Source organism: Dendrobates tinctorius, unplaced genomic scaffold (genome assembly GCF_039654945.1).
Source record: "Dendrobates tinctorius isolate UK_male_01 unplaced genomic scaffold, ASM3965494v1 ptg000120l, whole genome shotgun sequence".
Classification (NCBI taxonomy): Eukaryota; Metazoa; Chordata; class Amphibia; order Anura; family Dendrobatidae; genus Dendrobates; species Dendrobates tinctorius.
The window spans coordinates 40482281-40510277 of NW_027361788.1; the positions used below are offsets into that span (position 1 = coordinate 40482281).

The following is a 27997-nucleotide window of genomic DNA, read 5'->3' on the forward strand; positions in this document are numbered from 1 at the left end:
CACTTCAGAACGTCTTTTTTTTAATTTTTTTCAGATTTCAAACACAGTATAAAGAGACATTTCTACAAGAACAGCAGTACTGTATTTCTTATTACACTAAAGCTATCTCTTACTGCTCTTTAGCCCTCAGGTCACTGGCACAGTCTGGATGTTGTAAGTGTGGGCAAGGCAAAAATAAAAAAAAATGTAATCATTATTTGCTCCCCATGCAGTTATTACAAGTCAGCGCACAGGACTTTCTAGCTCAATTCTCCACAGCCAATAACCCTTCCTCCTACACATCTGTATTATGCGGCAGAAGGGTCAAGCAAACTTGTGCACTAAATGACTAACAGTACAAATACATGGAGCAGGAAATGTCATTGGTGGCCAGAATCTCTGGGAAGGAAGTCCCCAACTAAGACTGGAAACGCTCAGTGAGGGGAGAAGAAAATGAATCAGGCTTGGATTTAAGCACCTCTAAATGGAGGGGTGCTGGAGTGCAAGTGAGAGGACAGGGTGCACGTTAGTTGGGTTTAGGAAAATGCTCACAAGCCTTACACGATACCAGACAGGTGATGGATTACATTACAATGATTCGTGCACCCCCCTAAGTCATGATCCCTTCACTGCATTGAAAGGGTAATAGCAGTAGGAGAGTCAAACTTTACAACTCCTAAATTTTTTTTTTTTGTAATTCTTTATACCGCCCCTCTCTCCCCCCAAACTCCTGTGCCCTTTCCATTCTGCTCCAGAAACCCACTTTCCCCCAATGTGCATTGAAGCTGGAGATCAGGTGAGGCTCAGCGGATAGTGTAGCGCACGTAGGGGACCTCCACATCCTCGCCGTCATCGTCATTGCAGCAAAGCTCAAACACCAGAGCTTTCACGTGTTTCCCAATCTTCTTCTTGGACACTTTTGTGACTATTTCGGTCATCCTGCCAAAAAATTAAAAATGTAGTTAATAGCAGCAGTGCCAATGCAATCTGACCACTTTGTTTTTAGGGCCTCGATAAGGTACTAGAATGTCTGGATAAATCAGCAGCAAATAATCAGTTTACTCTATAGCTCCCCCTCAGGATAAACAAAACATCACACAGATTGCCCATGTGACTCACAGATGTGCCCAGCCCTCCGTCTGTAAGTGGGGGAAGAATACTCACGGGATTTCAAGCCGTTCCTTCAGCTTGGCCGCTTGCATGAAGAAGGAGTAGAGCATGGAGACTCCTTGTGACAACATGGTGATCTCCAGCTTGTGTTCTCTCTGCAAACAATCATACAAAGGTTTCTACGTCAGCCAGTGGTGCGCCAGTGACAGCTGTCAACTCATAGGTATGAAACTCGCATGTCTCCTTTTTGTTATACACCCACTTTAACCCCTTCACGATATAGGACATCAATGTGTAGGTGGGCTTTAAACACACGTAAACCAAAAGCACGTCACTCATGTTATCGCTGGCAGCCAATGGGTTATTTAAAGCCATGGATCTGTATTTCCACAACAGAAATCAGAGGCTGTACCCTAGGTGTGTGCAGCCTCTGATTTCCACTGTGGAAATACTTTGAGGTGTCAACCAGACAAGTGAACAAAGCCTGTGTGACATCACCACCATTCCCTAAGGCTGGTTTCACATGAGCTTTTTTTAGCGCAGCGCATCGTGCGCGTCCATGCGCACCTATGTTTAACATGGGGGCGCGTGGTCTAGCGTTTGCACGCGTTTTCGTGCGCTTGCTTTTTTTTTTAGTAGGCGCGCCGGACGCAACCTGTTACATTTTTGGTCCGTCCAACCTGTGTCAAAAAGACGCATGCGCACGGAATGCACCAAAATAACACATTACAGTCTATGGGAACGCAGGCGTGCCACATGACCGCGGGTCGCCGATGGGTTGGTATCACAACCCGGGCTCTGAAGCAGACCCTTGTGGTTGTCACTGCCGGATTGCTATGAGCGCTGCCCAGCGGTCGGCGCTCAAATCAAGTGAGCATTTCTGCTACACACAGGCGATGATCTGATCATAGCCTGTATGTAGCAGAGCTGATCGGATTATCACAGCTTCTTGTCTCTCATGGAGACAATTGAAGCTAGTGAGAAGAAAGTTTTTAAAAAGATTAAAAAAAAAATTAAGTATAAATTATCCCCATTCATAATAAAACAAGCGAAAACAGATAGACAAAACGCCAGAATTACGTTTTTTTGGTCGCCGCAACGTAAAATGCAATAACGCGTGATCAAAAGACCGCATCTGCATCAATACGGTATTAAAAAAGTCAGCTCGACACGCAAAAAATAAGTCCTCACCCAACCAGACATCACAAAAACTGGAGACGCTACGGGTATCAGAAAGTGAAGCGTAAAAAAAAAAAAAAACCAAGACATGTTTCCAGTACACAACATGGTAAAACCAAGGATGTCGTTCAAAAGTACAACTCGGCCCGCAAAAAAACAAGCCCTCACATGGCCATATTGACTGAAAAATTAAAAAAATAAATAAAATATATATTTATTTTATGGCTCTGGGAAGAAGGGGAGCGAAAAACTAACGTAAAAACAAACGAGGGCCGCGGCATGAAGGGGTTAAAGATGCAAAGCATTAAAAAGAACGGTCTGTGCTGCTCCCTTTACTGTGAGGCGAGCTGCGCCTATTTATACCAACTAGGTGCATGAGCTTCACATATGAATAGGGCACATGCCCCGCATCCAGGTACATGTGTGACAATCAGCACTGCTCAACCACGTAAGTGAGCGGCATTGGTCAACAAGGAAAGTAGGAAAAATGAACAACGAACCTTGAAGTAGTCCAAAAACTGTTTCAGTGTCATCTCGTCTCCGGTGTCCTGTACACCCTTCACTTCAAACCGGTCCCAGAGAGTCCAGTCATGTTCATAGTACTGTCAACAGTTTATAAAAAGGTTCTCAGAACTTCAGAAGTCACAGAAAAGGAAGCAAGTCCGAGATGTGAGGATGTCACTCACCTTGTGCTTTGGTGCTGCAATGGGCTCGGAGAAACCAAAGAAGGGCAGCGCCAGATTCATGAAACCGTTCTTGAAGGACTCAATCTTCTTGTGCCCCTGAACAATCTTGTAGAGCTCCAAGCACACTAGGCCGACAACAGCCGCTGTGGTCGTAGCAATCGCTGGAATGATCTTCCCTGCTATCAGCTTACTCTGCATAAAGCAGACGAGAGAAAATCAGGAGCAGAATGCAATCCGTCCAATCACATCACCATTATCAAAGTATGGCACCATGCCACCTGTACCGTACATAGCAGCCAGAGACCCCCACCTCCACCCCCATGACACTAAATGCTCCTCCCTACACCACGTACCTTATGACGGTCCGCTGGTGGGATGTCATAGTTTTCAGCTCGCAGGTTAGAAGCCGCCACAATGAAGTCCATGTGAAAATTTGTGTCATCGTCCTATAAAACAGGCGACGTCATGTACAGAAAAAAAAAAAAAATCATTATCTGAGACCTAGAACTTTTTTCTATCGTTGACAGACGTTTTTTTTTGGTACATGCCTCTCTTTGACCACTTTTTATTGCATAGTTTGAGGGAAGTGCATTATCAAAAACATTTCTGCAGTTGTTTTTTTATCTAATCTGATCTATTAAATGATAATGTCCCTTTTATAAAAAGTGACAAGAGGAGATTTAAAGGGAACCTGTCGGATTGTGCACAGTAACCTACACAGTGTCAAGTCAGCGCAGTTATACTGATTACAATGACACCTGGTGATGAAATCCGTCTTATGGTTGTTCTTTAATCTGTATTTCCAGTTTGTAGTTAAGATTCTCGTGCCCTGAGGCGGGGCTGGTGTATGTGGTGCTCTGATTAGATATTCATAATGCAGACAGCACACTGATCCCTCACTGACCTGTCCCCTAGTTTGCATAATGAATATCAGTAAATAAAAACCTGCTGGCAGGTGCCGGCCGTGGCACCTGCTTTGCAGCTAAATAGCTTAGTTACTCACCGATAACGGTGTTTCTCGGAACCCATGACAGCACCACGGAGAGAGGGGGTCCGCCCATCAAGGACAGGAACCTACAGACAAAAAAAAGAGTGGCACCTCTCCTCCGCCCCCAGTTGGTTACAGAGCATCAGAGGGTCTCCCGGTTAGTTAACAACAAAAGTATATACATAACATTATAATTTGTATACTTATAGAGAAGCCTCGTGTCTAAGAACATACTCTACACACACGTGAAAAAAGGGGGGGAATTAAGCGGGTGCTGTCATGGGTTCCGAGAAACACCGTTATGACAGCACCACGGAGAGAATTTCAGAGATTGGTAGCTTAGGGAGGGACCACCGCCTGAAGGACCCTTCTCCCTAAGGTCAGGTCAGACGCAGAGGCTAGATCTAGGCGATAGTGTTTGAAAAAGGTAGAAGGTGTTGACCAGGTGGCCGCCTTACAGATCTGCTCTATTGATACCTCTGATCTTTCTGCCCATGAGGTCGCCATTGCTCTCGTAGAGTGGGCTTTTAGACCCTCCGGGATGGTATTCCCACTGCATGAGTATGCCAGGGCAATCGCATCCCTTATCCATCTTGCCAGGGTACTTTTGGACGCCCCGAGCCCCTTCCGAGGTCCCTGGAAACACACAGAGATCCTTCCTTCCTACATCCCTTGGTGGCCTCTAGGTAGTGCACTAAGCACCTCTTCACATCTAATGTGTGAAATTTCTCCTCTCCTCTATTCGTAGGGTTTGGGCAGAAGGAAGGAAGGACTACCTCCTGTGATCTATGGAAGTGTGTTGCTACCTTGGGCAAATATGCAGGGTCAGGTTTCAATATAATTCTATCCTCCATAATTTTAATGAATGGGGGTATTGCCGATAAGGCTTGAATGTCACTCACTCTGCGAGCAGATGTTAGGGCCACTAGCAGTATCGTTTTTAATGATAGGGTCTTTAGTGGAGCTGACTGGATAGGCTCGAATGGGGGTCCTGTTAGGGCTGACAACACTAAGTTCAGATCCCATGATGGTACTTTCTGGGTAGTTATTGGTCTAGACCTGGCTGCGGCCCTCAAACCGTGATACCCAAGGGTCGCTCGCCACGTCCTGATTATAGAGGGCGCCTAGGGCCGCTACCTGTACCCTCAGTGTGTTAGTCGCTAGTCCCTGTTCTAACCCCCTTTGGAGGAATTCCAGGATTTTATCCATTTGTATTCCATCCTGAACCTTTGCCCCCGAACTGGATAGGAATTTCCTCCAGGTTCTACCATAGGCTTTGGTTGTAATTGGTTTTCTACTTTTTTGCAACGTGGAAATTAGATTTTCTGAAAATCCTTTCCACCTCAGCAGTGACCTTTCAAATTCCATGCTGTTAAATGGAGGTTCACTGCTTGGGGGTGTAGCACAGGACCCTGCGATAGAAGGTCGGGGAGATCTGGTAGAACCCAGGGGTCGGTTACTGACATTATTCTGAGCCATGAAAACCATGTTCTTTTTGGCCAGAAAGGGGCTATAAGTATTACTCGAGCCCCCTCTTCCCTGACTTTCCTTATCACCGCCGGGAGGAGAATGGTCGGTGGGAAGGCATACAGTAGTCCCCGTGTCCATGGGAGCATAAATGCGTCCAGGGTCCGAGGATTCCCTTTGGGATTTAGAGAACAGAATGCTTCCACTTTTTTGTTTTTGTGGTCTGCGAATAAGGCTATGTCTGAGGTTCCCCACATTTCCACAATTTTCTGAAAAACGGACTGATTTAGAGCCCACTCCCCTTGATGTAGTGTGGTACGGCTCAGAAAGTCTGCTGTCTGGTTCTCTACTCCCCGTATGTGTAGCGCCGATAGGGACAGTAAGTTTTCCTCGGCTAACCTGAATATCTCGGAGGATGCCTCCATTAGCGTTCTGGACCTGGTTCCCCCCTGGTGGTTTATATAGGCCACTGTTACTCGGTTGTCCGAGAATATACGGACATGATGGCCCTTTAATGCTGGCAAAAAGTGACTCAAGGCATAATTTACTGCTAGCAGTTCTTTTTGATTCGAGGAGGCTTTTAGTTCTTGACCTCTCCATCCTCCTTGAGCCACACTGATGCCCATGTGTGCTCCCCATCCCACAGGACTGGCGTCGGTGGTAATTACATGTGTGATCTTGGCCTCCCAGGGAATCCCTTTGGACAAGTTGTTTTTGTCCTCCCACCAGGCTAGGGAATGAATAGTTTTTGAATCTAGTGTAATATGATGTTCCAAGTGGTCTCCTAAAGCCCGCTGTTTGGTCAGGACATCCCACTGCAGATCCCTCATGTGTATTTGTGCCCACTGGACCGCCGGCAAGCATGCAGAGAGGGACCCTAACAGAGACATTGCTCGTCTTAGTGTCATAGAAGGGTTTTGCCTCGCTTTTTGTACCATATGAATGATTCTGTCCCTTTTGTGATTTGGCAAGTAACACACTTGGATGTTTGAATCCAGTGTCAGGCCTAGGAACTCCTGGACTCTCCTTGGTTCCAGCCTTGACTTTTTCAGGTTCAGAAGCCACCCGAGGTTTTTTTAGAGTGCTCATCACTCTGTCCCTCTGTTCTGTGCATTTCTGGCCTGAGTTGCTCGCTATTAAAAAGTCGTCCAAATATGGCACTATCAGAACATCCTGTTCTCTTATGTGAGCCATCATCTCTGCCACCAATTTCGTAAAGACCCGTGGAGCCACTGAGATCCCAAATGGCAGGGCCCTGTATTGGAATTCTCTTATTTCTCCTGCTATCGAGACTGCTAGCCTGAGGTATTGCCTGGATTCTTTGTGAATGGGGACATGGTAGTAGGCATCGCTGAGGTCTAAGACCACCATAAAGCATTGCGGAAAGAGAATTTTGATGGTCGATTTGATCGACTCCATCTTGAATTTTTCGTTCTTGATATAGCAATTCAGTCTATTTTAAATTTATGATGGTGCGGAAGGTGCCGTCTGGTTTGGTTACTAGGAAGAGAGGCGAGTAGAACCCCCTGCCTCTCTCCTGTGGGGGAACCTCCTGTAGGACTTTTTTGTCCAATATACTCAGGACCTCCTTTTCGAGGGCGTCTTGTTCGTTTTTTGACGACCTTATCGGGGTAATTATATATTTTTGCGGCGGGAGAGAATAAAAGCTTATCCTTAATCCTGATCTTATAAGATTTATCAGCCAGGGATTGTTGGATATTTTCTCCCAGGCTGGGAGGAAAAAACTTAGTCTCCCTCCCACCCTGGGCCCACAGTCACTTGGCGGGTTTTTTATCCCGGGACGAGTTACCGAAGATGAACCCCCTGTCCCTTCTTCTGTCTTCCCATTTTTGGTCTCTCGGGGGTCTCCTCTGAAAGAACTTTTTGTTCCGAAAGGACCGTTTAAAGCCCGTGGCGCTCACTGGTCCTAGGTTTGGAAAGCCTTTCTTTTTGTCGCCTGCCTTTTCGAGGATGTCATCCAAAGTTTCCCCGAAGAGGAATTTTCCTTCACAGGGAATGGCGCATAACTTCATTTTTGTCTGGAGATCCCCAGGCCAACATTTTAACCATAAAGCTCTTCTAGCTGCATTCGACAAGGCTGCCGTTTTGGATGACAATCTTATCGAATCAGCCGAAGAGTCGGCCAGGAAGGCTGCCGCCCCTCTTATCATTGGCATGGATTCCAGGATTTTATCTCTGGGAACCCCTTCCCTTATCTGTCTCTCCAATTGGTCTATCCATACCATAAGAGCTCTGGAGGTACAGGTTGCCGCTACCGCCGGCCTGATGTTTCCCCCTGCTGATTCCCAGGTGCCCTTAAGTAGGGTATCCGCTTTTTTATCCAACGGGTCTTTCAGGGTACCAATATCTTCAAAGGGGAGTGCAAACCTTCTTGAAGCTTTGGCTACCGCCACGTCTAGTTTGGGGGCTTTATCCCACGATGTGGATGCCTCCTCATCAAATGGGTACTTTCTTTTAATGGAAGGAACCGTAGAGTTTTTCCTATCCGGTTTTTCCCATTCTTTATCTATGAGGCCTTGGACGTTCTTATTTAACGGAAATACCCTCCGTTTCTTTTGACCCAGTCCTCCGAACATAATGTCCTGGACTAATCTATCAGTCCGGGGGTCCTCCACCCCCATAGTGGATCTTACCGCTTTTACTAAGGCATCCACTTCGTCCAGGGGGAAACAATGACGACCTTCCGTCTCCTCTTCGGAGGATGACGAGTCGGTATTTACAGTATGGGAGGTGACTTCCCCTGACGATAAGCTCTCTGATTGGGACTCTATTACCACGTCCCCCTTCCTTCCTTTCCTTTCCCGTTTTTTGGATGAAAGGGCACTCTGAATTTCTGCGCGGATTACCGCCCTTAGGTCTGCGGCATGATCCGGGGTTTCACCGCCGAGGACCTCCTGTATACATTAGTCACACAATTTTTTCTCCCAGGGCGTTGGTAATGGTTTCCTACAGGTGGGGCATCCCCTGTTCTTGGTTTTTTCTCTCTTCTTTCCCTGATAAGGGAAAGAAGTCTATTACAATGGGGAACATTCACGAAGATCCACTTACCGCCAATGCGCGGTTGCAGGTACCGGTTCTGGAAGTGGATCCAAATCCCTCACTGGGCGATCCACGGCAGGTGACTTGCTCCTTGCAGTTGAATGCTGCGTGGAGTGACTACTGGACCGGCTCTCCCGTCCGTCTTTATCCTTTTGGCGGTGCTGGTGATGCTGCCTATGTTGCTGCTGCTGCTTAGGCTGCTGTAGCTCCTCATGCTGGTCGCTATCCATCACGCCTGAACGCTTCCAGCCCTGAGGCTGCTTCAGCGTTCCAAATTTGAATAAGCCGCCCTGGCGTCACCTGTTTTCCCGGCCTGCACCGCTGCCTCGCCCGGGGAGTGCGCACCTCTGTACCCGGCGCTGCCCCTATACCGGCGTCCCCCGGCCCCTACTCCTCCCAGAGCGGCGGCCCGGTCCTCCCCGCCTGCTCACCCTGAACAGCCCCTCAGCTGCAGCGGTGGCGGCTTCGGCAACCGACCCCGCCGCGACAGGGGCCTCCCCGCTGTCTGACCGCGGACGGGACGGTCCCGGATCTTCACCCCGGTAAGTGCTGCGCTCCTGCTGCCGTGGTTCACCCGTCAAGGACAGGAACCCAACTGGGGGGCGGAGGAGAGGTGCCGCTCTTTTGTCTGTAGGTTCCTGTCCTTGATGGGCGGACCCCCTCTCTCCGTGGTGCTGTCATGGGTGAGGGAGAATCACATGTTTTATGTGCCAATAATATGTTTTATTCAGGTTATTCTGCTAGAGGAGAGAATTTTCAAATTGAGTTTTTTTCCTTCCTTTAACTTGAATTAAATGTTTTGTTGGCACATAAAACATGTGATTTTGCTGCAGAGCAGGTGCCATGGCCGGCCTGCCGAAGTGTTTTTATTCAGAAAATCTGCATTATGAATATCTAATTGCAGGATATTGGGAAAACCCCAAATGTCAGTCATTGTCTGAGATTGTAGAATCGGGGAATGATAATTGTCTATCAGGGAAGAGAATTCTTCATCCACCAATAATACAACATCAGATCTCAGGAAATGGGACAGCTGGCTATCATTCAGACTTAATACTGTGGTTATAGAGATGTAATAGCGCTATTAATGGTACATTATGGGTACAGTAATCTGTTGTCATCACCCCCTTCCCTTGTGGTTTCCCATGTTGTTTAGTTATGAGAAAATACTATTAGATTTGGCCGAAAAATGAATGAGGTAATTTTTGCAACAATGTTCAATGACTGGAGGCCAATTGGTTGTTAAATATGACTATTTAAATTCAATAAAAATTTATGGTAAAAAAAAGAAAAAAAATCTAAATCAGAGCAACACATACAAGAACCCCGGCCTCAGAGCACGAGAATCTCATTAACACAAAACTGAAAATAAAGATTAAACAACCATAGACAGATTTCATCATCAGGTATCATTGTTATCAGTTAACGGCACCGACCTGACACTGTCTGTAGGTTACTGTGCGCAATCCTGCTGACACGTTCCCTTAAAAGGTTTATTTTTTTTTCCAATCCATGCAGATGTGAACCTGCAAATTGCTGGCACAATATTCTGTAGTACTTTTGGTGAAATTAATGTTCCCAGTACGAAAATGGCAGCAACAAGGCGCCTTCACTAGACAATTTTCTGCCATGTTTGGTGACCAGTTGGCATATCACAATTGCATTATAGCGGGTCCAAATGGGCAAAGTGGTCTGAACAGCGCCCTCACCAGAATGAAACCTCTTAAACAGTTATTAGTTATCGATACAATACAACCAGCACCCATCTTATACAGAGCGATCACTGCACCTGAATCCGCTCTGAATAACCCGCACCAGTCATGTGACAAATCTAAATGTCGGGAAGGGGTTAAATTGCAAATCTAGGACTTTACCTTTTCAAAATCAATAGTAAACATTTTGAAGCTTGATAAGCTTTCTGGCGAGGGCAGACTCTGCTTCAGCTCCTCCAGACGACTGTCATCTAGAAAATAGAAGAATTGTGACTTCTGTTAATGACAAGTGTCCATCTCTGCTTCTCAGGACACCATTAATAATAATAATAATCCTACCCAAGGAAGCGTGCGCATTCTGCATCTCTTGGTCCGATACGTGGATTTTCACTCCAGACTTGGGTGTGAATTCTGCCACTTTGATAGATTTGAGGATTTCAATGACCGCAGCTCTGTCTGTGGATCCAGCGATACCGTAGGATTGTGCAAAGAGGTTAGCAGCGGCTATGATATAATCCAAGTGCAAGGGCTGCAAATACAACACAGAGCATAAGTAGCCCCCAAAAATCCATCCACGGCCATGACCAACAGCAACATGTAAGAACTTACCGTGTTGCAATCGAAGGACAGCGGGTGAGGACATCTTTTGGGGCCAGACCAGAAGGGCGCACCAGAAGAGGTCAGCTGCAACAGAACAAAGCAACGATAAACGTCAAAATCTTTAGTATTCAGCATTTAGTAAAAAAAAACAAAAACAAAAACAAACTGTCAATGGTAGCAAACCTGTTCCGGTGGGAAGTTGTGCAGGAGCTGCCGGATGTTGTTGGAGTATTGGGTGTGCCAGTGGTTACAAGCCCACGACACACAATCTGTCCAGCTCTTGGGCCTCTCATTGATTAGGCTTTTGTACACTGCTTCAATCACTTCCAGAGGCTGAGAGCCAGGCAGCTTCAGTGTCCTCTCCATGAATTTTGGATCCCTGAGGATTAAAAATTTAAAGTGATAAAGCCTCTTCATAGGCTGATCTGGTCATCCATCAAGTTCAATATTAAACTTGCGCTGACAACGTTTTGATCTACCATTTAAATTTAACCACCAAGCTAGTATTAAAATTCTTCCCAATCGCTGCCTAACTTCCGTTCCACAGGACTAGCCGGGTTTTCTTTCTGGACTAGAAAACGCTTTCTCAGTGTAATCCTGTGACCTCTGAATGAGTCAAGCGAAGCATTGAGAAAGCGACTGCTGATCCATGCAGAAGCAGCAGAGCAACGCAGACAGATTGAGGCAGCCATAGGAAAGCATAACTGTGGCTTGGGGGGGGGGGGGGGGGGGGGAGGAAATGAAAAATGGTACAAGCTTGATAGATCAAAGCTTTGTCCTTCTCCTTTCTCATTATAGGAACACTCCAGACAAAGCTAAAAAAAAGTATGTTCAATGTGCGGGTGAGTCAATGGACACATCTTGTTATATAGTCGTGTGACCATTGGCCATCAGAGGGTGGCCGAAGGTTCAGCAGGGTGGCTAGATGCCACGTGCACCCATACCCTTAGTGGGGGTCTGAAAGGGTGGGAGCACAACAATAATCAGAATGTCCTTTACTGTGCATTACACAATATGGTTACATCAGGAGTGTCCCTTTAAGAATAAAAAAAAAAGATCAAGAGTGAGATCATGTATGACACTAGCTTTTCACCATCCAAAACAGGACACCAAACCACTTTTGGTGTCTTTATTAGAGGACAAAAAAAAAATGCACAATTGAGACACTCACGTTAAATACTGGTTGACATTTTCTGCCGGCTGTTTGAAGAGTCCCTCAAATTCATCCCGAGCCCACTGAAAAGCATAAATAACGTGGTCAGGCCTGGGCACTTCCCAGCTCCATTAATAAAAGCAGCATATTCTGCTGCTCCAGGTATCATGGCAGTCATTTATCCTTTCCGATACTTGCAGGACTGGAAAGAAGTCGTTTAATTATAAACAAGCATGGAGCATCGCTCGGGTGGGCTGCGTGTCAAGATCAGAGTAAAGGTGTCATGGTCTCCTAGTTGGAAGGTTCTGCCATCAAGCATCTTAATTTTTTTTAATGGATAAAGCCCTTAAATATCCAAGTAATTTGCAACACCAGTAAGATCTCCAGTACAGCGGCCGTCAAACAGCAAATATTAGATATTATTTCTGTGAAATTGCTCTACAAACCCATTTCCTGTCCCCAGGCCAGTGTGCCCCCTTTATAGTCACCTGTAAGGTGTGCTCGATGGCGTTCGGGAAGTTTTTCAGGGTACATATTGGTATGGACTTTTCTGGGGGGTCTTGGCTTGAGCTGTAGGACTCTGTGAGGAAAGGTATCACCACTTGTACGTTCCCTTTGGTTCCTAATGTTCCAGATTCCAGGAGCGGCTTACGGTAGTATACGCAGCGACGGTCCATGTACATCCCTACAGACATGATGGATAGAAGCCAAAAATAAATGCAAAGTGACAAAGTTATAGGACAGACGTAATCAGCACTTCCGTTCATCTTACAAAATTAAACTAATGTTAGCTGAACTCGCCGATATCCAGTGTGCCTGACAGATCTCAAGGGTTAAAAAAAAACCCAGCACAGCAGATTTCCAAGGGCCCCGCCTTTGCTTCTAAAATGAGAGCAAACGACCAAGCCACCTGCTCATGTGTATGGAGGACTAGGGATAGATGGCAGACAGCCTGGCAATCACTACGATGTGGTGGCCTTTAGACGAGACCTCACAAGTGATTGCCTTTGTATAGATATTGCCGTTCTATTTTGGCAAATGGGTATAGCCTACATTTTGGATAAAAGGGGTCAGCCTACATGTTGGATAAAACAGGATTTTTGGGTTGCTTACCGTAAAATCTGTTTCTCGGAGCTTTCATTGGGGGACACAGAGACCATGGGTGTACGCTGCTGCCACTAGGAGGCTGACACTATGCACAAAAAAAGGTTAGCTCCTCCTCCGCAGTGTACACCCCACCGACCGGCAGGGAACTCCTCAGTTAGTGAGAAAGCAGTAGGAGAAGTAACAGAATAGAGTGAAAACAGAACTCAACTGTAACCAATCAACCAAAGTAAGAACAGGAGTTGTAGAACATGGGAGGGTGCTGTGTCCCCCAATGAAGGCTCCGAGAAACAGATTTTACGGTAAGCAACCCAAAAATCCTGTTTTCTCGTTCGCCTTATTGGGGGACACAGAGACCATGGGACGTCCCAAAGCAGTCCCTGGGGTGGGAAAAAACTTCCATCAGGCCAGTGGACTCACCACCGCTGCCTGCAGAATCCTTCTACCTAGGCTGGCGTCTGCCGAAGCGTAGGTGTGGACTTTGTAGAATTTTCACAAACGTGTGAACCGATGACCAGGATGCAGCTTTGCAAAGCTGCAGCGCGGAGGCTCTGTGGCGTACCGCCCAGGAAGCACCCACTGCCCGGGTAGAGTGCGCTCGATGCTTAACCCGGAAGGCCTCCAAAATTGCCGATCTGACCCAGCGAGCAATAGTAGCTTTGGAAGCCGGGTGACCTTTCCGCGCCCCATCTGGAATGACGAAGAGAGAGTCTGTCTTCCGCAAAGGGGTCGTCCTAGCTAGGTACACCTTCATCGCCCTGACCAAGTCCAGCTTGTTCAAGGACCGCTCCCGAGGGTGAGCTAGACCCGGACAAAATGACGGGAGAACAATGTCCTCATTCAGGTGGAAAGCTGACACCACCTTAGGAAGGAAAGAGGGCGGAGACTGCAGAACTACCTTGTCCTGGTAGAGTACCAAGACAGGAGAGCGGCAAGAGAGGGCCGCCAATTCCGACACGCACCGGATGGAGGTGATGGTTACTAGGAAGGCTACTTTCCATGAAAGGAGAGATAGGGAAACTTCCCTGAGAGGTACAAAGGGAGGACCTTGCAGAACCTTGAGAACCAAATTAAGATCCCAAGGATCTACGGGCGCTCGGTACAGAGGAGCCGCATGAGCCAGACCTTGAAGGAAGGTTTTGACCTGAGGACGGGAGGCCAATGTCTTCTGAAATAAAACGGACAGCGCCGAAACTTGACCTTTTAAAGAGCTGAGGGAAAGGCCTGCATCAAGCCCTGCCTGAAGAAACGCCAGGACAGAAGGGAGCGAAAAACGCATGGGCGGAATGTCGTTGGCCTCGCACCAAGTGAAATAGGCCTTCCAAGTACGGTAATAAATTTTGGAAGACGATGGCTTTCTGGCCCGGATCATGGTCTGAATAACTCGATCCGAAAAGCCTGATCGTTTCAAAACCTCGGTCTCAACAGCCACGCCGTTAAATTGAGAGGCCGAGAATTGGGGTGGCAAATCGAACCTTGAGACAGCAGATCTGCCCTGTCTGGAAGCTTCCGGGGGGGCGTCAGCGAGAAGGTTAACGGCGTCCGCGAACCAAGACCATCTGGGCCAATTCGGGGCGATGAGAATAACTGGAATCCCTTCTGTTCTGATCTTCTTCAACAGCTTGGGAAGAAGAGGCAGGTGAGGGAACAGGTAGGGGAGCTCGAACTGCGACCAAGGAATGGCCAGAGCGTCGGCGCCCACTGCGAGGGGATCTCGAGCCCTGGATACAAACTGTGGGACTTTCCTATTGAGGAGAGAAGCTAGCAGATCTACGTCCGGGGTTCCCCAACGACGGCAAAGCTGAAGAAATACCTCCGGATGTAGGGACCACTCTCCCGCCGCAAGACCCTCGCGGCTGAGAAAATCGGCGGTCCAGTTGTCCACGCCGGTAATGTGCACCGCGGATATAGCCGGGACTGAAACCTCTGCCCAATGAAGAATCTTGGACACCTCTGCCAGGGCTGAGACACTCCGTGTCCCCCCCTTGGCGGTTGACATATGCCACCGCTGTGGCATTGTCTGTCTGAATCTGGATAGTCAGGCCCCTGAGAAGTCTCTCCCAGTGAACGAGAGACAGATAAATCGCTCGTATCTCGAGAACGTTGATCGGCAGGGCTGACTCCTGCGTCGACCACCGACCCTAAACAGTGTGTTCGCGGAACACTGCTCCACAGCCGAGGAGGTTGGCAAACGGCGTCACAAGCTGCCAGTGAATGGGGAGGAAAGACCGTCCTAGGGAGATGAGTGGAGACGTCAGCCACCAATTGAGGGACTGCTTGACCCGGTATGAAAGACAAACTGGGCGATCCAGAGAAAAAACAGACCTGTTCCACCGAGACAGGATGGCGTGTTGGAGAGGTCTGGTGTGAAATTGGGCAAAGGGAACCGCCTCTGTCGCTGCCTCCATCTTTCCTAGGACTTTCATTATTGTCCGGAGAGATGGAAGTCGTAAGATCTGTAGCGATCGTACATCCCGCTGCAGGGAGCAAATCTTTTCTTGTAGGAGAAAAACCCTTGATCAACGAGTGTCGAACAATAGACCCAGAAACACAAGACATTGTGTCGGAACCAGGCAGGACTTTTTTGTTGATGAGCCACCCGAAATTGGACAGGGTGTCGAGGACGATGGTAATACTTTGGTGAGCTTGATGAAAGGACGGAGCTGTGATCAGAATGTCATCGAGGTACGGAAAAAGAACGAGACCTCTGATTCTCAACAAGGCCGTCAACGCCGCCATGATCTTTGTAAACACTCTGGGTGCGGAGGCGAGACCGAACGGTAGTGCAACAAACTGGTAATGTTCCTGGCAAATCGCAAAACGCAGGAATTTCTGAGGGCCGGAGAATATGGGAACGTGTAGATAGGCATCTTGGATGTCTATTGAACACATGAACTCCTGCGTTTCCATGGAAGCGATTACTGACCGAAGAGACTCCATTCGGAAATGACGCAGTCGGACTCTTGTTGAGTAACTTGAGGTCCAAGATGGGGCGAACTGTACCGCCTTTTTTTGGTACCACGAACAGGTTTGAATAAAACCCTGTGAAACGTTCTGATTCGGGAACGGGCACTATCACTCCGGAATTGAGGAGATAGGCGATGGACGCAAAGAACCCCGGAACTAAGGCGGGATCTTTTGGAGGTCAGGACTCGAAGAAACGATCCCGGGGATGAGAAACGAACTCTATCTTGTATCCTGATGATACAACCTCCCTGACCCAAGCGTCCTCTACTGAGGCAAGTCATACGTCTCTGAAGAAAGGGAGTCGACCTCCTAATTGGGAAGGACCCTCGAGAGTTCGTTGATAGTCATGCTGATGTGGACCATCCAGATCTGGAGGATCTGCCCTGGGAGTTGTGAGATCGCCAGGAGGGAATGGGTCTGAAGGACACCTTTTCTCTATCCTGGCGTGCCTGCGGTCTCTGTTGGTTAGAGAAGTTGTCTGCCGCATTGAAGCGGCGGAAAGTCCGAAAGGGCTGAAACTGACGTCTTAACGGAGGTCTGCGAGGCTTGGACTGAGGGAGGAGGGAACTCGTGCCTCCAGCGGCGTCCTTAATAATCTGGTCCAGCTGGGATCCGAAGAGACACGCTCCCTGAAAAGGCAGATTGGTAAGGGACTTTTTTGAAGCCAAATCCGCCTGCCAAGCCTTGAGCCAAATTGAACGTCGGATTGCTACCACGTTGCTTGACGCCTGAACTGCGCAAGACGCGGCATCCAAGGAGGCAGAGAGCAGATAATCCCATGCATGAGAGATCTGGTTGGCCAGTTCGGCCAATTGCTCTGGTTGGGCTTTAACTAGGATGCCCTTGCGGAGTTCCTCTGCCCAAGTGGCTCTGCCCTTCGCTACCCAAGATGAAGCGAAGGCTGGGCTTACCACTGCTGTAGCCGCTTCGAATGTTGACTTTGCTAAAGATGCTATAATTCTAACATTAGAATCCTTTAGTGACGCCACACCTGAAATCGGGAGGACCGTGTTGTCAAGAAAGTCTGGACACGGGTGCGTCTACCGAGGGGGAAGTGGACCAGTTGTCGGTAAGCTCCTTGGCAAACGGGTACAGCACGCCGAGGCGCTTCCCTCTTTGAGAGCGCCTGGTTGGATTTTCTCTTTCCCTGGTAAGGATCCTGCCAAACTCGGATCGGAAAGCGAAGACCCTGGAAGGTGTTTCTGCCCGTCTGAACGAAACCTCCTGTTCTGAGGATTTCGCAGGGGAGTCTGAGATTTCGAAGGTGTGTTTAATCGCAGCAATGAGGTTCTGTACCGTAACCTTCATGTCCACGTCCTGGTCCGAATCCAGCATTAAGATCTCTTCGGATGACACATCCGAAAGCGCTTCACCTTACTTGGGTGAGGAGGCACGGGAGGGCGACTGCTGGGAAGGACTATGTGGGGATGTGAGGCCAGGAGAGGATCCCGGCCGGAGGTCCTGTCAGGACCTTTTGCGGCTTCTGCTGGCTGGCTCAAATGGAGCATCATGTGACCTGCTGGACCCTGCAGAAGTGTCCAGGGGCAACCTATCAAGGACGGCTACTAGGGACTGAGACACCCTGGTGAGGTCTGCCACAGATTGAGAAAGACGAGGCCCAACCAGTAATGGGGGGGTTCGCTTCCACATGGCGCAATAGATGGCTCCTGGACGGGGGTCTTGCTGAATGGGGTTGCTGCAGTCCAGGCAGAGGGGAGTAGGCTGTCCTGCTGCCGGAAGGTTGGGGGTCAAAAAGGCAGAGGAGGGTGTCAGTCTGCAGATGCAGAGATACTCACGGTCTGGTGTCCCTAGGGAACGTGCCACAAGACTTGTCGGAAGATGTAGGGCAGCGGAGAGCGGTATCCGGCTGACAGGCTGCGAAGATGGCGGCCGCCTGAGAGGAGCAGGAGGAACGTGCGCTTTCAGAGGAAGAAGGGCGGCGCTAGCCGCCGAAGCTGAAGGAAGGCACCGCCCGCTGGCCAAGAACAGGCTAGGATCAAAGAGAGCGGTGGGCGGGCCTAGAACGGGCGGGAGAGAAGCCCGCTTAGAAGAAGGGGGCGGGGGGCGTGGCCGCGACGCAGAAGAAGGCCCGAAATGAAGCCGGGGCCTAAATTAATAGCGGCGGCCGCCTGTCAGCGAGGGGCGGCGCGGAGGTCCCGCAGCGCTGCCTCGGCAACCGTTCTGCAGAACGCCGCTGATATCTGCTGCGCCAAGGACTAAAGGCGGGGGAAAACGCCGGGCAAGACCCTTACTGATGCCAGGGCCAGGAGTAATAGCGGCAGCCGCAGTGGCCGCTTTGAACAATATTGGAGCCGCCGAGATGCCCATCTAGGGATGAGGAGGACGCGACTCGGCCCCCATACTTACCTCCGTCTTGTATTCAATAAAGGTACCTCATTATCCCACGCTGTCTGATCCGTCTCTTGTTGTGGCCGCGTCTCATCCAAACCGACAGGCTCTGGTGGGCGAGTGGGTGGGAGACGGGGAGCGAGGACCATCTGGATCGCTGGCACGCACCCGTGCTGAGCTCTTGGTCCCGCTGTGGAGAGCTATGAGGATACGGGGTGGCAGTACACGCCGTACTCAAAGCCTCTTTGTGGGAGTACAGTTGTGACTATTCACACTGTATCCCTCCAGAACCTGAAAGGGAACGACGCACATCGAGGTAGATAAGGGTCTAATGAAAGACCCGTGTCCACCTCCTACTGACACTAAGCTAAACTGAGGAGTTCCCTGCCGGTCGGTGGGGTGTACACTGCGGAGGAGGAGCTAACCTTTTTTTGTGCATAGTGTCAGCCTCCTAGTGGCAGCAGCGTACACCCATGGTCTCTGTGTACCCCAATAAGGCGAACGAGAAAAGGGGTCCTGTCAGCCCAAACAGCCAGTGTAAACTACGCACACAGCCTTGTAGTGGATACGGCGCCGACAATGCACAATTAGTGCTCTTTTTGCTACCGCTGTTTTGATTTTCATGAATTATGCTAATCAAACTGCTCCATGCATCCTGGGTGTGGCCAAGAGGCTCAGTGTACAGTGCTGCCACGGGTTTTGCATGTTTCTGCCTCAATCATTGGTGACGAACAGAACTGGCTTGCCTGGAGCAAGTACTGTCTGCAGAGAAAGTTTGAGCAAGCCAACACTGTCAATCACCAGTGATGGAAGCAGGGACATAAAGACAACATTGGCGGAACCGTGCACTGAGCCTCTGCTACACCCAGGGTGCACTGTACAGCCTAATTAGGATACTTGATGAGACTTTCGACTAACCTCTGCACTAATCCGTACCTCCCACTCCCGACTCCAAGACTTCTCCCGCGCTGTGCCAATCCTCTGGAATGCTCTACCCCAAGAAATTAGGACTATCCACAATTTGCATAGTTTCAGGCGAGCGGCCTATCACGTTCACTAATCAAAGTCATTCTATGTGTAAGTGTGCATGTGTAGCCCATTCACTATCTCCATCCATCCCTCACTACCTCAAGATGGCTGGACCATCATTGTAAATACATCACTGTAAATACACACCTGTACTTTGTATCTCCCCCACCTCATTGTAGATTGTAAGCTCTCATGAGCAGGGTCTTCTTATTTTGCCTTAATTATTGTATTGTTAACGTTGTTACTTATGACTTGTGTTTTGAAACTGTTAAAACTGTAAAGCGCTGCGGAATATGTTGGCGCTATATAAAGATTATGCAATCTATGAGGCTACAACATTATGTCCGCTTGGGCCGACACTTCCTTTAATTCTGTGATGACATATTTACTTTCATCACACCAGCTCTTTCAGATTTGAATCGTAGACTAAAGAATTATGATGGAGAAGTGACTGTGGACATGTGCGACCTCTCTGCTCCGTCTGAAGCGGGGAGACTCCCTTGACTAGAACCCTGAGATATCAGCTGCGTCCTTAGAGGCCACTTACTAGCATCCACGTTATCAAGTGCATTGGCCACGCCATCAAGTGCTTCAAAGAAATCATCGTCGTAAACCTTCTCGGTGTCCGTGCCCACGCGGTTCTGGTGTCCGATGACATTCAAGCTCGGGTTCATCTGTTTCACTGACGCAGCAGCAGTTTCAGATTTCATTTTCTGCTTGCAGGAATAAAACAATAAATAAATCAGGAAATCAGAAAGCAGAACGCATCAGCAGCTGCTAGACAGAACTAACATGGCACTCACCGTTACATCCCAGGGTCTAAAGAGGAACTGCCTGTTCAGATTGGACTTCTCTATAGTGTCCATGTCGGTCACAACGACCTCACCACCTTCTCCTGCCCCCAAGCCGATCATGGCAAAGTTTTTCAGCAGCTCACAGCCAATGGCGCCAGCACCAACCTACACAGGAGACATGGAAGATATCTGTGCATCCTCTAAAGAAAAGACTGGCCTAATATATGGGGGACAGAAGTACTTACCAGAAAGTACTTCTGTTTGCCAATTTTCTCCTGAAAGTCGGATCCAAACACGGCTATTTGTCCATCATAACGAGATTTCTTCTGTTAGGGGGAAAAGCAGAAAATATTAGGAATAAGCAGATTCCATATTCTAAGCAATCCGGAAAAAAAAAAAAAAAAAAATATATAAGACAGTCCAGGAGGAGCGCACTTACAGGACTACAACTCTCTTCATTCAGTAGGGAATCCTCATTTTCTTCCGGCATGCATTCAATGGCGTCAAAGTACAACCACTGAATAACTGGCATGAACTTTCCTGACAAGGCCTGCAACCATAAAACCAAAGTCAGTATGACGAACGCAGCCAGACAGTATACAGCTGGATGGGTACCGTACCTTCATGGCTTCCTGGGCTGCTAGCCCCCCAATGAAAGCATTAACAGGGGCAAGGTTTCCGGTCGCCTGGAAGGACAACTTCTTCAGGAGACTTTCTTTCAGTTCCTCCTGCTTTGCAGATCCCGATAACTTCTCACTGATCTCTTTGGTAAGTGCCAGCAACTCAGTTGCATCACACTGTCCGAAAAAAAAAAAAAAACACTAATAACAGATCTTAATAGCAGTGCAGGCAAAGTATACGAGAGGCGTGAACCCCCAACCTCATTACGTGGCTTGGGAAGCCGTCCGTTCTTCTTCTGGAAGGAATGGAGGCCTTGGAAACCCAAGTGCAGCTGGCAAGGATGGTCAAACTTGGCAAAATCTGTAATCAGTATCTCCGGCTCCTGGAGAGATTCTTTTATGGATTTCTGAAAGGAAAAAAAAAGCATTTGGGGGAATTGCTACAAAATAAAGGTCCATTTGTCAGCAGAAGTCCCAGTATCTTGGCCACTTACAAAGCTGATTTTTTTCGGCATTTTTACTTGGCTGACGATTCCCCCACGGACGTAGTCTGAGAAATTCGTTGTGTCGCAGATACTGAAGGTGTAAGGTCCTGCAGAGAAAGAACAAGTATGATTCAGTCCTCACGGGCAATAACATCTAGGGACTGGTTACAGTGATGCATGAGGTATGAGGGAGTAAAGGACGGTCATACCTAGCACTTTAATTTCCACGGGATCGGCATTGTTCAGCTCCGTAATGCCTTGTAGCTCAGTGAAGGTTACATAATCGCCGCTTTCAAAGCCGTGACGAGCCTCATCCAAGCAGGTGACCACTCCTGGGTTATCCTACGAGAACACATATCGCTAAAGGCATGCAGACCAGGAGTGGCACCGGACCCCTTTTGTCAGAACTAGTTATTTTTGACAACCAGAGGTTTCCCAGAAGGCTTCATACCTTGGTAATCATTGAAATCATGGCACTTAGGGGCTGCTCTCCGTTGGGGTCCAGCACAACCATTTCATCACCAAAGTCGCAGAACAGCTGCCTGAAAATGGAAAAATTCAGACTTTAAGATGGAACCAGAACATTATAGATATCTGATTGCTGGGGGTAGGGGGGGGGGGGGGGGGGGGGGGGTGTCTGGCTGCTGAATCCCCATTAATACAGAGAATGAGGGGCTAGACGTCCCATGTGAGCATATGCGGCCACTCAACAGTGTATGATGCAGTGGTCTCACATACTTTATACCACTGTAGATACAAAAGGGCTTTTGGAGTCCCATTTCAGTGATTGAACCCCTCCATAAATGATAGATATAATACATGTTTATTGGGAAGATCTATACTGTGCTGCCAGTTGTGACAGTCACTGCTTTCCAGTCAAGGTTATTTATGTGAAATCCTTAGAACATGGAGATCAGCAAAAAATACGTATGCTGCCCTGGTGTGGGGTCCGATCGTCTGCAGCAGTCAGACCAGTAGAGCCTTCACTTCTGTGGCCACCATCAGGGGTTTACAAAGTCCTGCTAAGTCATACTGTCACAGAGCCTAATAATTGGCAGGTGCCCCAGATGCTGGCTGTGCAAGTGAAGACTGTCATGGTCCAGCAGTACTCTGCTAAAATACCCCTTTAAGACAGAACACTTGCACAATAAAAGGAAGGAACAGTCACAGTAATCACCTACCCGAACAGACCCCGGGTGTCGGCAACGATGAACTTCACGTTGTGACTGTGGCAGAAATCGCCCACTCGTAGCTGTTCATCCAACGTTGAACCAGCGAGAATCACAAGCTGGGGAAAGATACAAAGACCTTGAGGGAATGTGCAAAATAGAAAAAAAAAAAAAAAAAAAACCCAACAGATACGAGCCAATGACAACCATATGTGGTCCTTGTGCTTCTTACCTGGAAGCTGGAGAGAAAGTCTTCAGTCAGGGGGCTGCTGGAGGCACATACAGGCACATAGGTGTTCAGCTCAGCCAGTCTGGGAAGGGAGACATCTGCTCGGTTTTTGCCAATGTCTTCCTCACGGAGGTAGAACTGTCACATGAGAAAATGATCAACAATTCATCCAAGAAAACAAAATGCAGGTAGAGCAGACAATCCAGTGTCGCTGCTCACCTGGGAGGACAGGTCCCCCCACTCAGTGTTTGCTTGGTCATGGACAGTCACTGACTTGACGCCTCCCAGGATAATATTTTTGGCGATCTCCACGCCAAGACCGCCCATCCCTGAGACGAGAACATTGGAGTTCTGCATCCGCTTCATCGCCTCATGGCCCAAAACATACCTGGAAGAAAGAAGTTAAAATTACTAAAATGGAAAAAAAATGATATACACCTAACCCTGGCAATGCACTTTACGAAATGTTTTAATTGGTTTTTTTTAACTAACAAGCTCACCCTCCCATGGCCCCCACTGCTGCTCTTGGGATTTGTTATTGTCTACAGCGCTGATATGTCAGCAGCCAAACTAAGGTCACAGATTGGCTGCAGTGGTTTTAATTAGGTCAACGCTGCAGACAAAAACAAATCAACAGCTGTGGAGATTCAGCACTGGACCTTGAAAAGGCGATAAACGCGCAGCTATGGTGCTGGACACCCATTGATCTGATACAGATGACTTATCCTACATATTTAAGTCCTGAAAAGACACTAACACCTTGGAGATGCAGACACTTTATTTTGGATATTTACTGTCAAGAGCCAGAGCTTTGTTTCCACTCCCATAACTTCCATCTGCTCCCACGCTGCTCATACTTACAGCTGACGAGAGTAGAGGCCCTCATCAATCTCAGCGTCATTCCCGTTCCTAGCCATGCCCTAAAATACAACAGAGCAATCAGCACAAGGGACGGTCGGCACGTGACCCACCACTGTCGCAGGCTGGTAGGCGCTTACGTTGGCTGGCGCTGTCTGCTCAGTGCTCACAGAATTGGAGGATGCGCAGTTTGAACCCGTCTTTGTATCAGCTCCGGCCACGCGACGCTTCTTAGACACCGGCGAGCTGGACATCTGTGTAACGAGAGCGACCAGTCAGATTAAGAGACGTCCCATGGCAAAACAATAACCCCCATCCTCCTCCACACCACAGATGAGACCATCACTAGTAAATGAGGACAGGATCGTAACAGCAAAGTATGAGGCACTCAGGTTTAACCCATTCCTAATGTATTAATCAGGCTCAGCAGCCAAACCTGCACCAAAGATGGTAGTTGGTGACTGCATTATACAGAAGGGACCTGCCTGAATAAGAGGCCACTACAGTTCACCACTTTAGATGTTGCGGAGACAAAACATCACAGTGCTACATAATCCAATGAAAAGGCAGCACCATGGATGAGACCAGACAGACCCCATTACAGCCCAGAGTGTGTCCGCCGTGGGAGGGGTCAGGCGGTGGTCTGTGTCTTGTTGTTCTGCTCTTAAGACAGGGCAGATGTGCCTCATTTAATGCTGTTGTGTGACAGCTTTTATCCATTCGTTCACAGCAAGCTGAAGTCTTGATGAAACTGAAGAACACAGATTACAAGGCATTGTTCCATACATGCACATCATTAGTTCACCACAGGGTGGATTATCTGCAGACACCCCACCAAATCTGAAAACAGGGACCCTCAGTAGACCCCTCACCCCAAGCTGCCATTCCATCACCACCTCATGGGCACTTGAAAACGACCGGACCATTTATTGACAGCTGCATCCGAGAGGGTGAACGATTGGAGCAAGCCCTGATCACTGATGCTAGAGGCAGAAACCTCCTGCGTAACAGCTGACACCAGAGAGAGCACCATCTACATCAGAAAAGGGTTAGACAAAAGCGCTAGTGAAAGGAGCAAAGTGGGATTAAAGCACAGGTAGGGGGTCGGAGCTTCGTTTTTGTGCATTTTAGCGGCAAATTCTCTGCAGCTACATATCAGCTGACAGTCGAAAATTAAGCATGATTCACCAGGGGGCAGTGCGTGATACCAGAAAGCAGCAGCTGCAGGGATGTGGTCCGTGACCTGGCAACACGGGAGCGACATTCCCCAGAGAGATGACACAGACGGCCAACCCAGGCATACGGGGTTGTCTCCAGGAAGAGGAAGCTCCAGAGCACCCGTACACGCCCTGGCCTGGAATCCATCACCCAGTCCCCTCCATTACTGCATACAAGGATGGCACAGCGGGTACTGCACACTGCAGCAGTCACCCATAGCAACCGGTCAGGTCTGAAAGCAAAATAGGTGCACCCCCTCGAGACCTGACAGAACTTTACACTGGGAGGAATAATATGGCCTCTTGTGACATTTTTTGTGCCGCTGGTTAATTAGAACGCATAGCTAAGGTGCAAAGCAACAAAGTGGTAAGAATGGCGGCTCATGTAATCTCCACACGGATACGTCATACTGCGGCCAGGGCACATGTGGGGGCACGGCACAGCCGGCTGTCATATGGGCCTACAACCCCCGGAGGCTCTGCACGGAGCCAGGATGACTCAGTGACAGGACATGTCGGGGCACACACGGGGACAGCAGGCACCAGAGGAACTAAAGGCGCCCCACTAGGCTCCCGCAGGGAGTGCGCACAACACAGGGCGGGACACTCACCAATCCCACCGGGGCGCGCCCCGTTCTTCTGCCTTAATTCCGCGCACAACCGGCTCCGGCCTAACACAAAAACAAGATGGCGGCTGCCCGGAACACGGCAGAAAAGAGCGCAGCGCGCCCGGCCTCATTAATATACAGCAAAGGGCGTGGCTCGCCTTCTCCAATAGCCGCTGGCGACTGAGCGAGACCACGCCCACAAGCCTTGCGTCTAGAGGTTACAGAGTTTAAATCACGTGTCTGCGTGTCAGGGGCGGGCAGAGTGGAGCGCGCCTCACCTTATCACGTGAGCGGCGTAAACCAATAACCTTTGGGGAAGGAGGATAAAATGGCGTTGCGTTTCACAGTGGAACGCACCAACTTGCCTTTTCTTTTTTTATATATCAAATATGAACATCTTTTGGGGGGGGACATAATGGTAACATACATGCGAACTAATCCAGTCACTAGGTGATATCTATATGTACAGTGCAGAGGAAAGCAACAAGTGGCCCCACTTGAAGTGGACTTGCTGGGATTTGTCGTTCTTCTACTGCTGGAAATGCAAAGGTTCCCTAGACAATATGATAACCTTTACAATTATACCGTGATCTGTGAGTCAATAACTCATGCGCTACTATAACTCCCAGCATCTCGCACACTGGGAGTTGTAGTCCACCGCTTTACTGTTATAGTCACACAGGGGTGCACACATCACAATGTAAAGGACATGACCATCCCCAACCAAAGCAGTGAAGACAGGAGGTGTGTCGCCGTGGAAACCACAGCTTGACGTCTCCAACTAGTACAACTTTAGAATAATGGGGGTTCGAAATGTGCAGGGGCAGCTGCCACTCAATCACACTGCTGCGTCCATTATCGTAGACGGCAGCGGGGAGACCCTCTACTGCACATGACAAATGTGAAAAACGCTTTGTGACATTTTATTTCTAAGCTAAGATAGTATTGAATATAAAGTTACAGGCCTGAAGCCTGAGGCTGCACCACTGAGACCATGGAAAGCACACAAGATATACAAATATATACGGTGGCCCTGACGTGTGTACACGGAGCAGCACCACAGATACTTATGGGGATTGGAACAAGTCTCCCTGACAACACGGAGGAGCAGAGACTGATGTCAGACTCTCTTAGTAGTGCAGCCTCCAAATGGTTGCTTATGGCAACAGTCACCAGTGTTGCTAATATTCCTTATTTCCTTTAGTGTCACTTCTGAGATCTGTGTTGCCTAGTTACATAATCTACATGACACTCGGGGCATTTTCCGAGTATCGGAGGGCGTCGCATCAATATTGGCCACGACTCACACGACTGTAGACAGAAATCCAAACTGGCAGGACTCTTGGTCCCAAGTCGCACGCACCTTTGCCATCATAGACCGCCAACTTTGTTTTTTAACAGGAAGGCCATTTTGTTTTATACTGAACCGCCTTAAGAAGGTCCTGTCCAGTTTCTGCACTTATTTTTTTTTCTACTGCTCCCGAGTATTTTCTTTTTTTTTAAATCAAGAAACATTGTCCTTTTTATTCAATGCCAACTTTTCTGGTCTGTACAAGGGGACGTGGCTCACAGGATCCTCTGGGGCGTGTCCTTTATACTCAGGGGTGGGGGGGAATAAGGGCTAAAAGTGCCTAGTTCTGACCTGGTGGCAGGTCCTTTTTAAGGGGCTATCTGATAACGCGCGACTCTGCATCGTAAGCAAGCGGTAGTGGAAAACCCCTTTAAAAGAAGTACGTCAATGTCAGCCATTAGTCTCTACTTTCTGCTGTGGTAATGACAGCTCAACAAATAGCCATGTGACCAGCTGCAGCCAATCAGTGGCTGAGACATGTAGCATCTGCTGATAGCGACTGGCTGACTGCTCAGTTCCTGGGATATAAGAGAAAGCAGATACCAGTGTGGAGAAGAGAGAATTATTGTTTTTAAATATCTTTACCCATTGTGATAATTTATTATATTCCCCTTTAATAAAACTATTTTTCTCTCCTTGTTCCCTATATAATTACATGTATAGTTAATTTCTTATCACACGATAGGGATCAGCTGCAAAGAAGTGTGGGAGAGGGCGCTGACATGTGGAGCACTGTAAACTCATACACTGGGGTGTCAGAGAGCCATATCCAGAGAACAATATGTTACTATAGAGGAGCACTGCAACCTGAGGCTCTGGAGCTGTGGAGAAACTACAGATCCCAGGCTGCACGACTGACCCTTGCGCTGTCAGGGTATGCTGGGAAGTGTAGTCCTTCCGCAGCTGCCGAGCATCAGTGATGCAGTACTCAGCAGCCATATACGCAGCCCTTGTATACAGATCACTTATCCCACGTGCTTTGGCACAGAGCCCCCCCCCAGTCTATTATGTGCCTTTACCCCCCCCCCCCCCCCACGCACACACGTGCTTCAAATCAACAATCAATCCCCAAAAGCAGAGCCCCGGAGTCAGCTGAGGCTTCGGCTGCCACCTCCCACCCCCGAGCCTATTACCTGGGACCGGTTATCACACAATGAATTGTCACTGTCCCTCGCCGGCCGCTCCTCCATGTCTCCCGCGTCGCACAATTCAACGTCACGGGAACGGCGCATGATAGTGACGTATGAAGCGCATGAGGTTCCTGGAAGACGTCACCGCCGGCG

At 48.6% G+C, this 27997-nt stretch overlaps 1 protein-coding gene across 2 annotated transcripts; it reads right to left on the minus strand.

Moving 5' to 3' along the window:
- UBA1 (ubiquitin like modifier activating enzyme 1) lies at positions 1–27997 on the minus strand. Of its 2 annotated transcripts, none has more exons than XM_073541205.1 (26): positions 27848–27997; positions 23679–23792; positions 23542–23600; positions 22900–23068; positions 22684–22818; positions 22464–22570; positions 21734–21824; positions 21492–21624; positions 21292–21389; positions 21058–21204; positions 20798–20974; positions 20617–20727; positions 20423–20503; positions 20187–20342; positions 19931–20096; positions 12423–12619; positions 11953–12017; positions 10965–11160; positions 10791–10865; positions 10521–10710; positions 10344–10432; positions 3308–3400; positions 2955–3146; positions 2769–2870; positions 1144–1244; positions 1–918 (listed from the first exon to the last, which is right to left on the minus strand). In XM_073541205.1, exons 1-26 carry the CDS (start codon positions 27944–27946, stop codon positions 783–785), a joined length of 3279 nt encoding a protein of 1092 aa, XP_073397306.1. In that variant the 5' UTR covers positions 27947–27997; the 3' UTR covers positions 1–782. The 2 variants fall into 2 exon arrangements, with proteins under 2 accessions (XP_073397306.1, XP_073397307.1); XM_073541206.1 differs by lacking the exon at positions 27848–27997 and adding an exon at positions 25367–25521.

Excerpts from the sequence above, each read along its gene's own strand:
- UBA1 (XM_073541205.1), bottom strand. The coding sequence starts at position 27,946 with ATGCGCCGTTCCCGTGACGTTGAATTGTGCGACGCGGGAGACATGGAG. Across the intron at positions 20,343-20,422 it reads GCAAACAGAAGTACTTTCTG|GTTGGTGCTGGCGCCATTGG; the intron begins GTAAGTACTTCT and ends TCTCCTGTGTAG. Across the intron at positions 919-1,143 it reads AAGGAACGGCTTGAAATCCC|GATGACCGAAATAGTCACAA; the intron begins GTGAGTATTCTT and ends ATTTTTTGGCAG.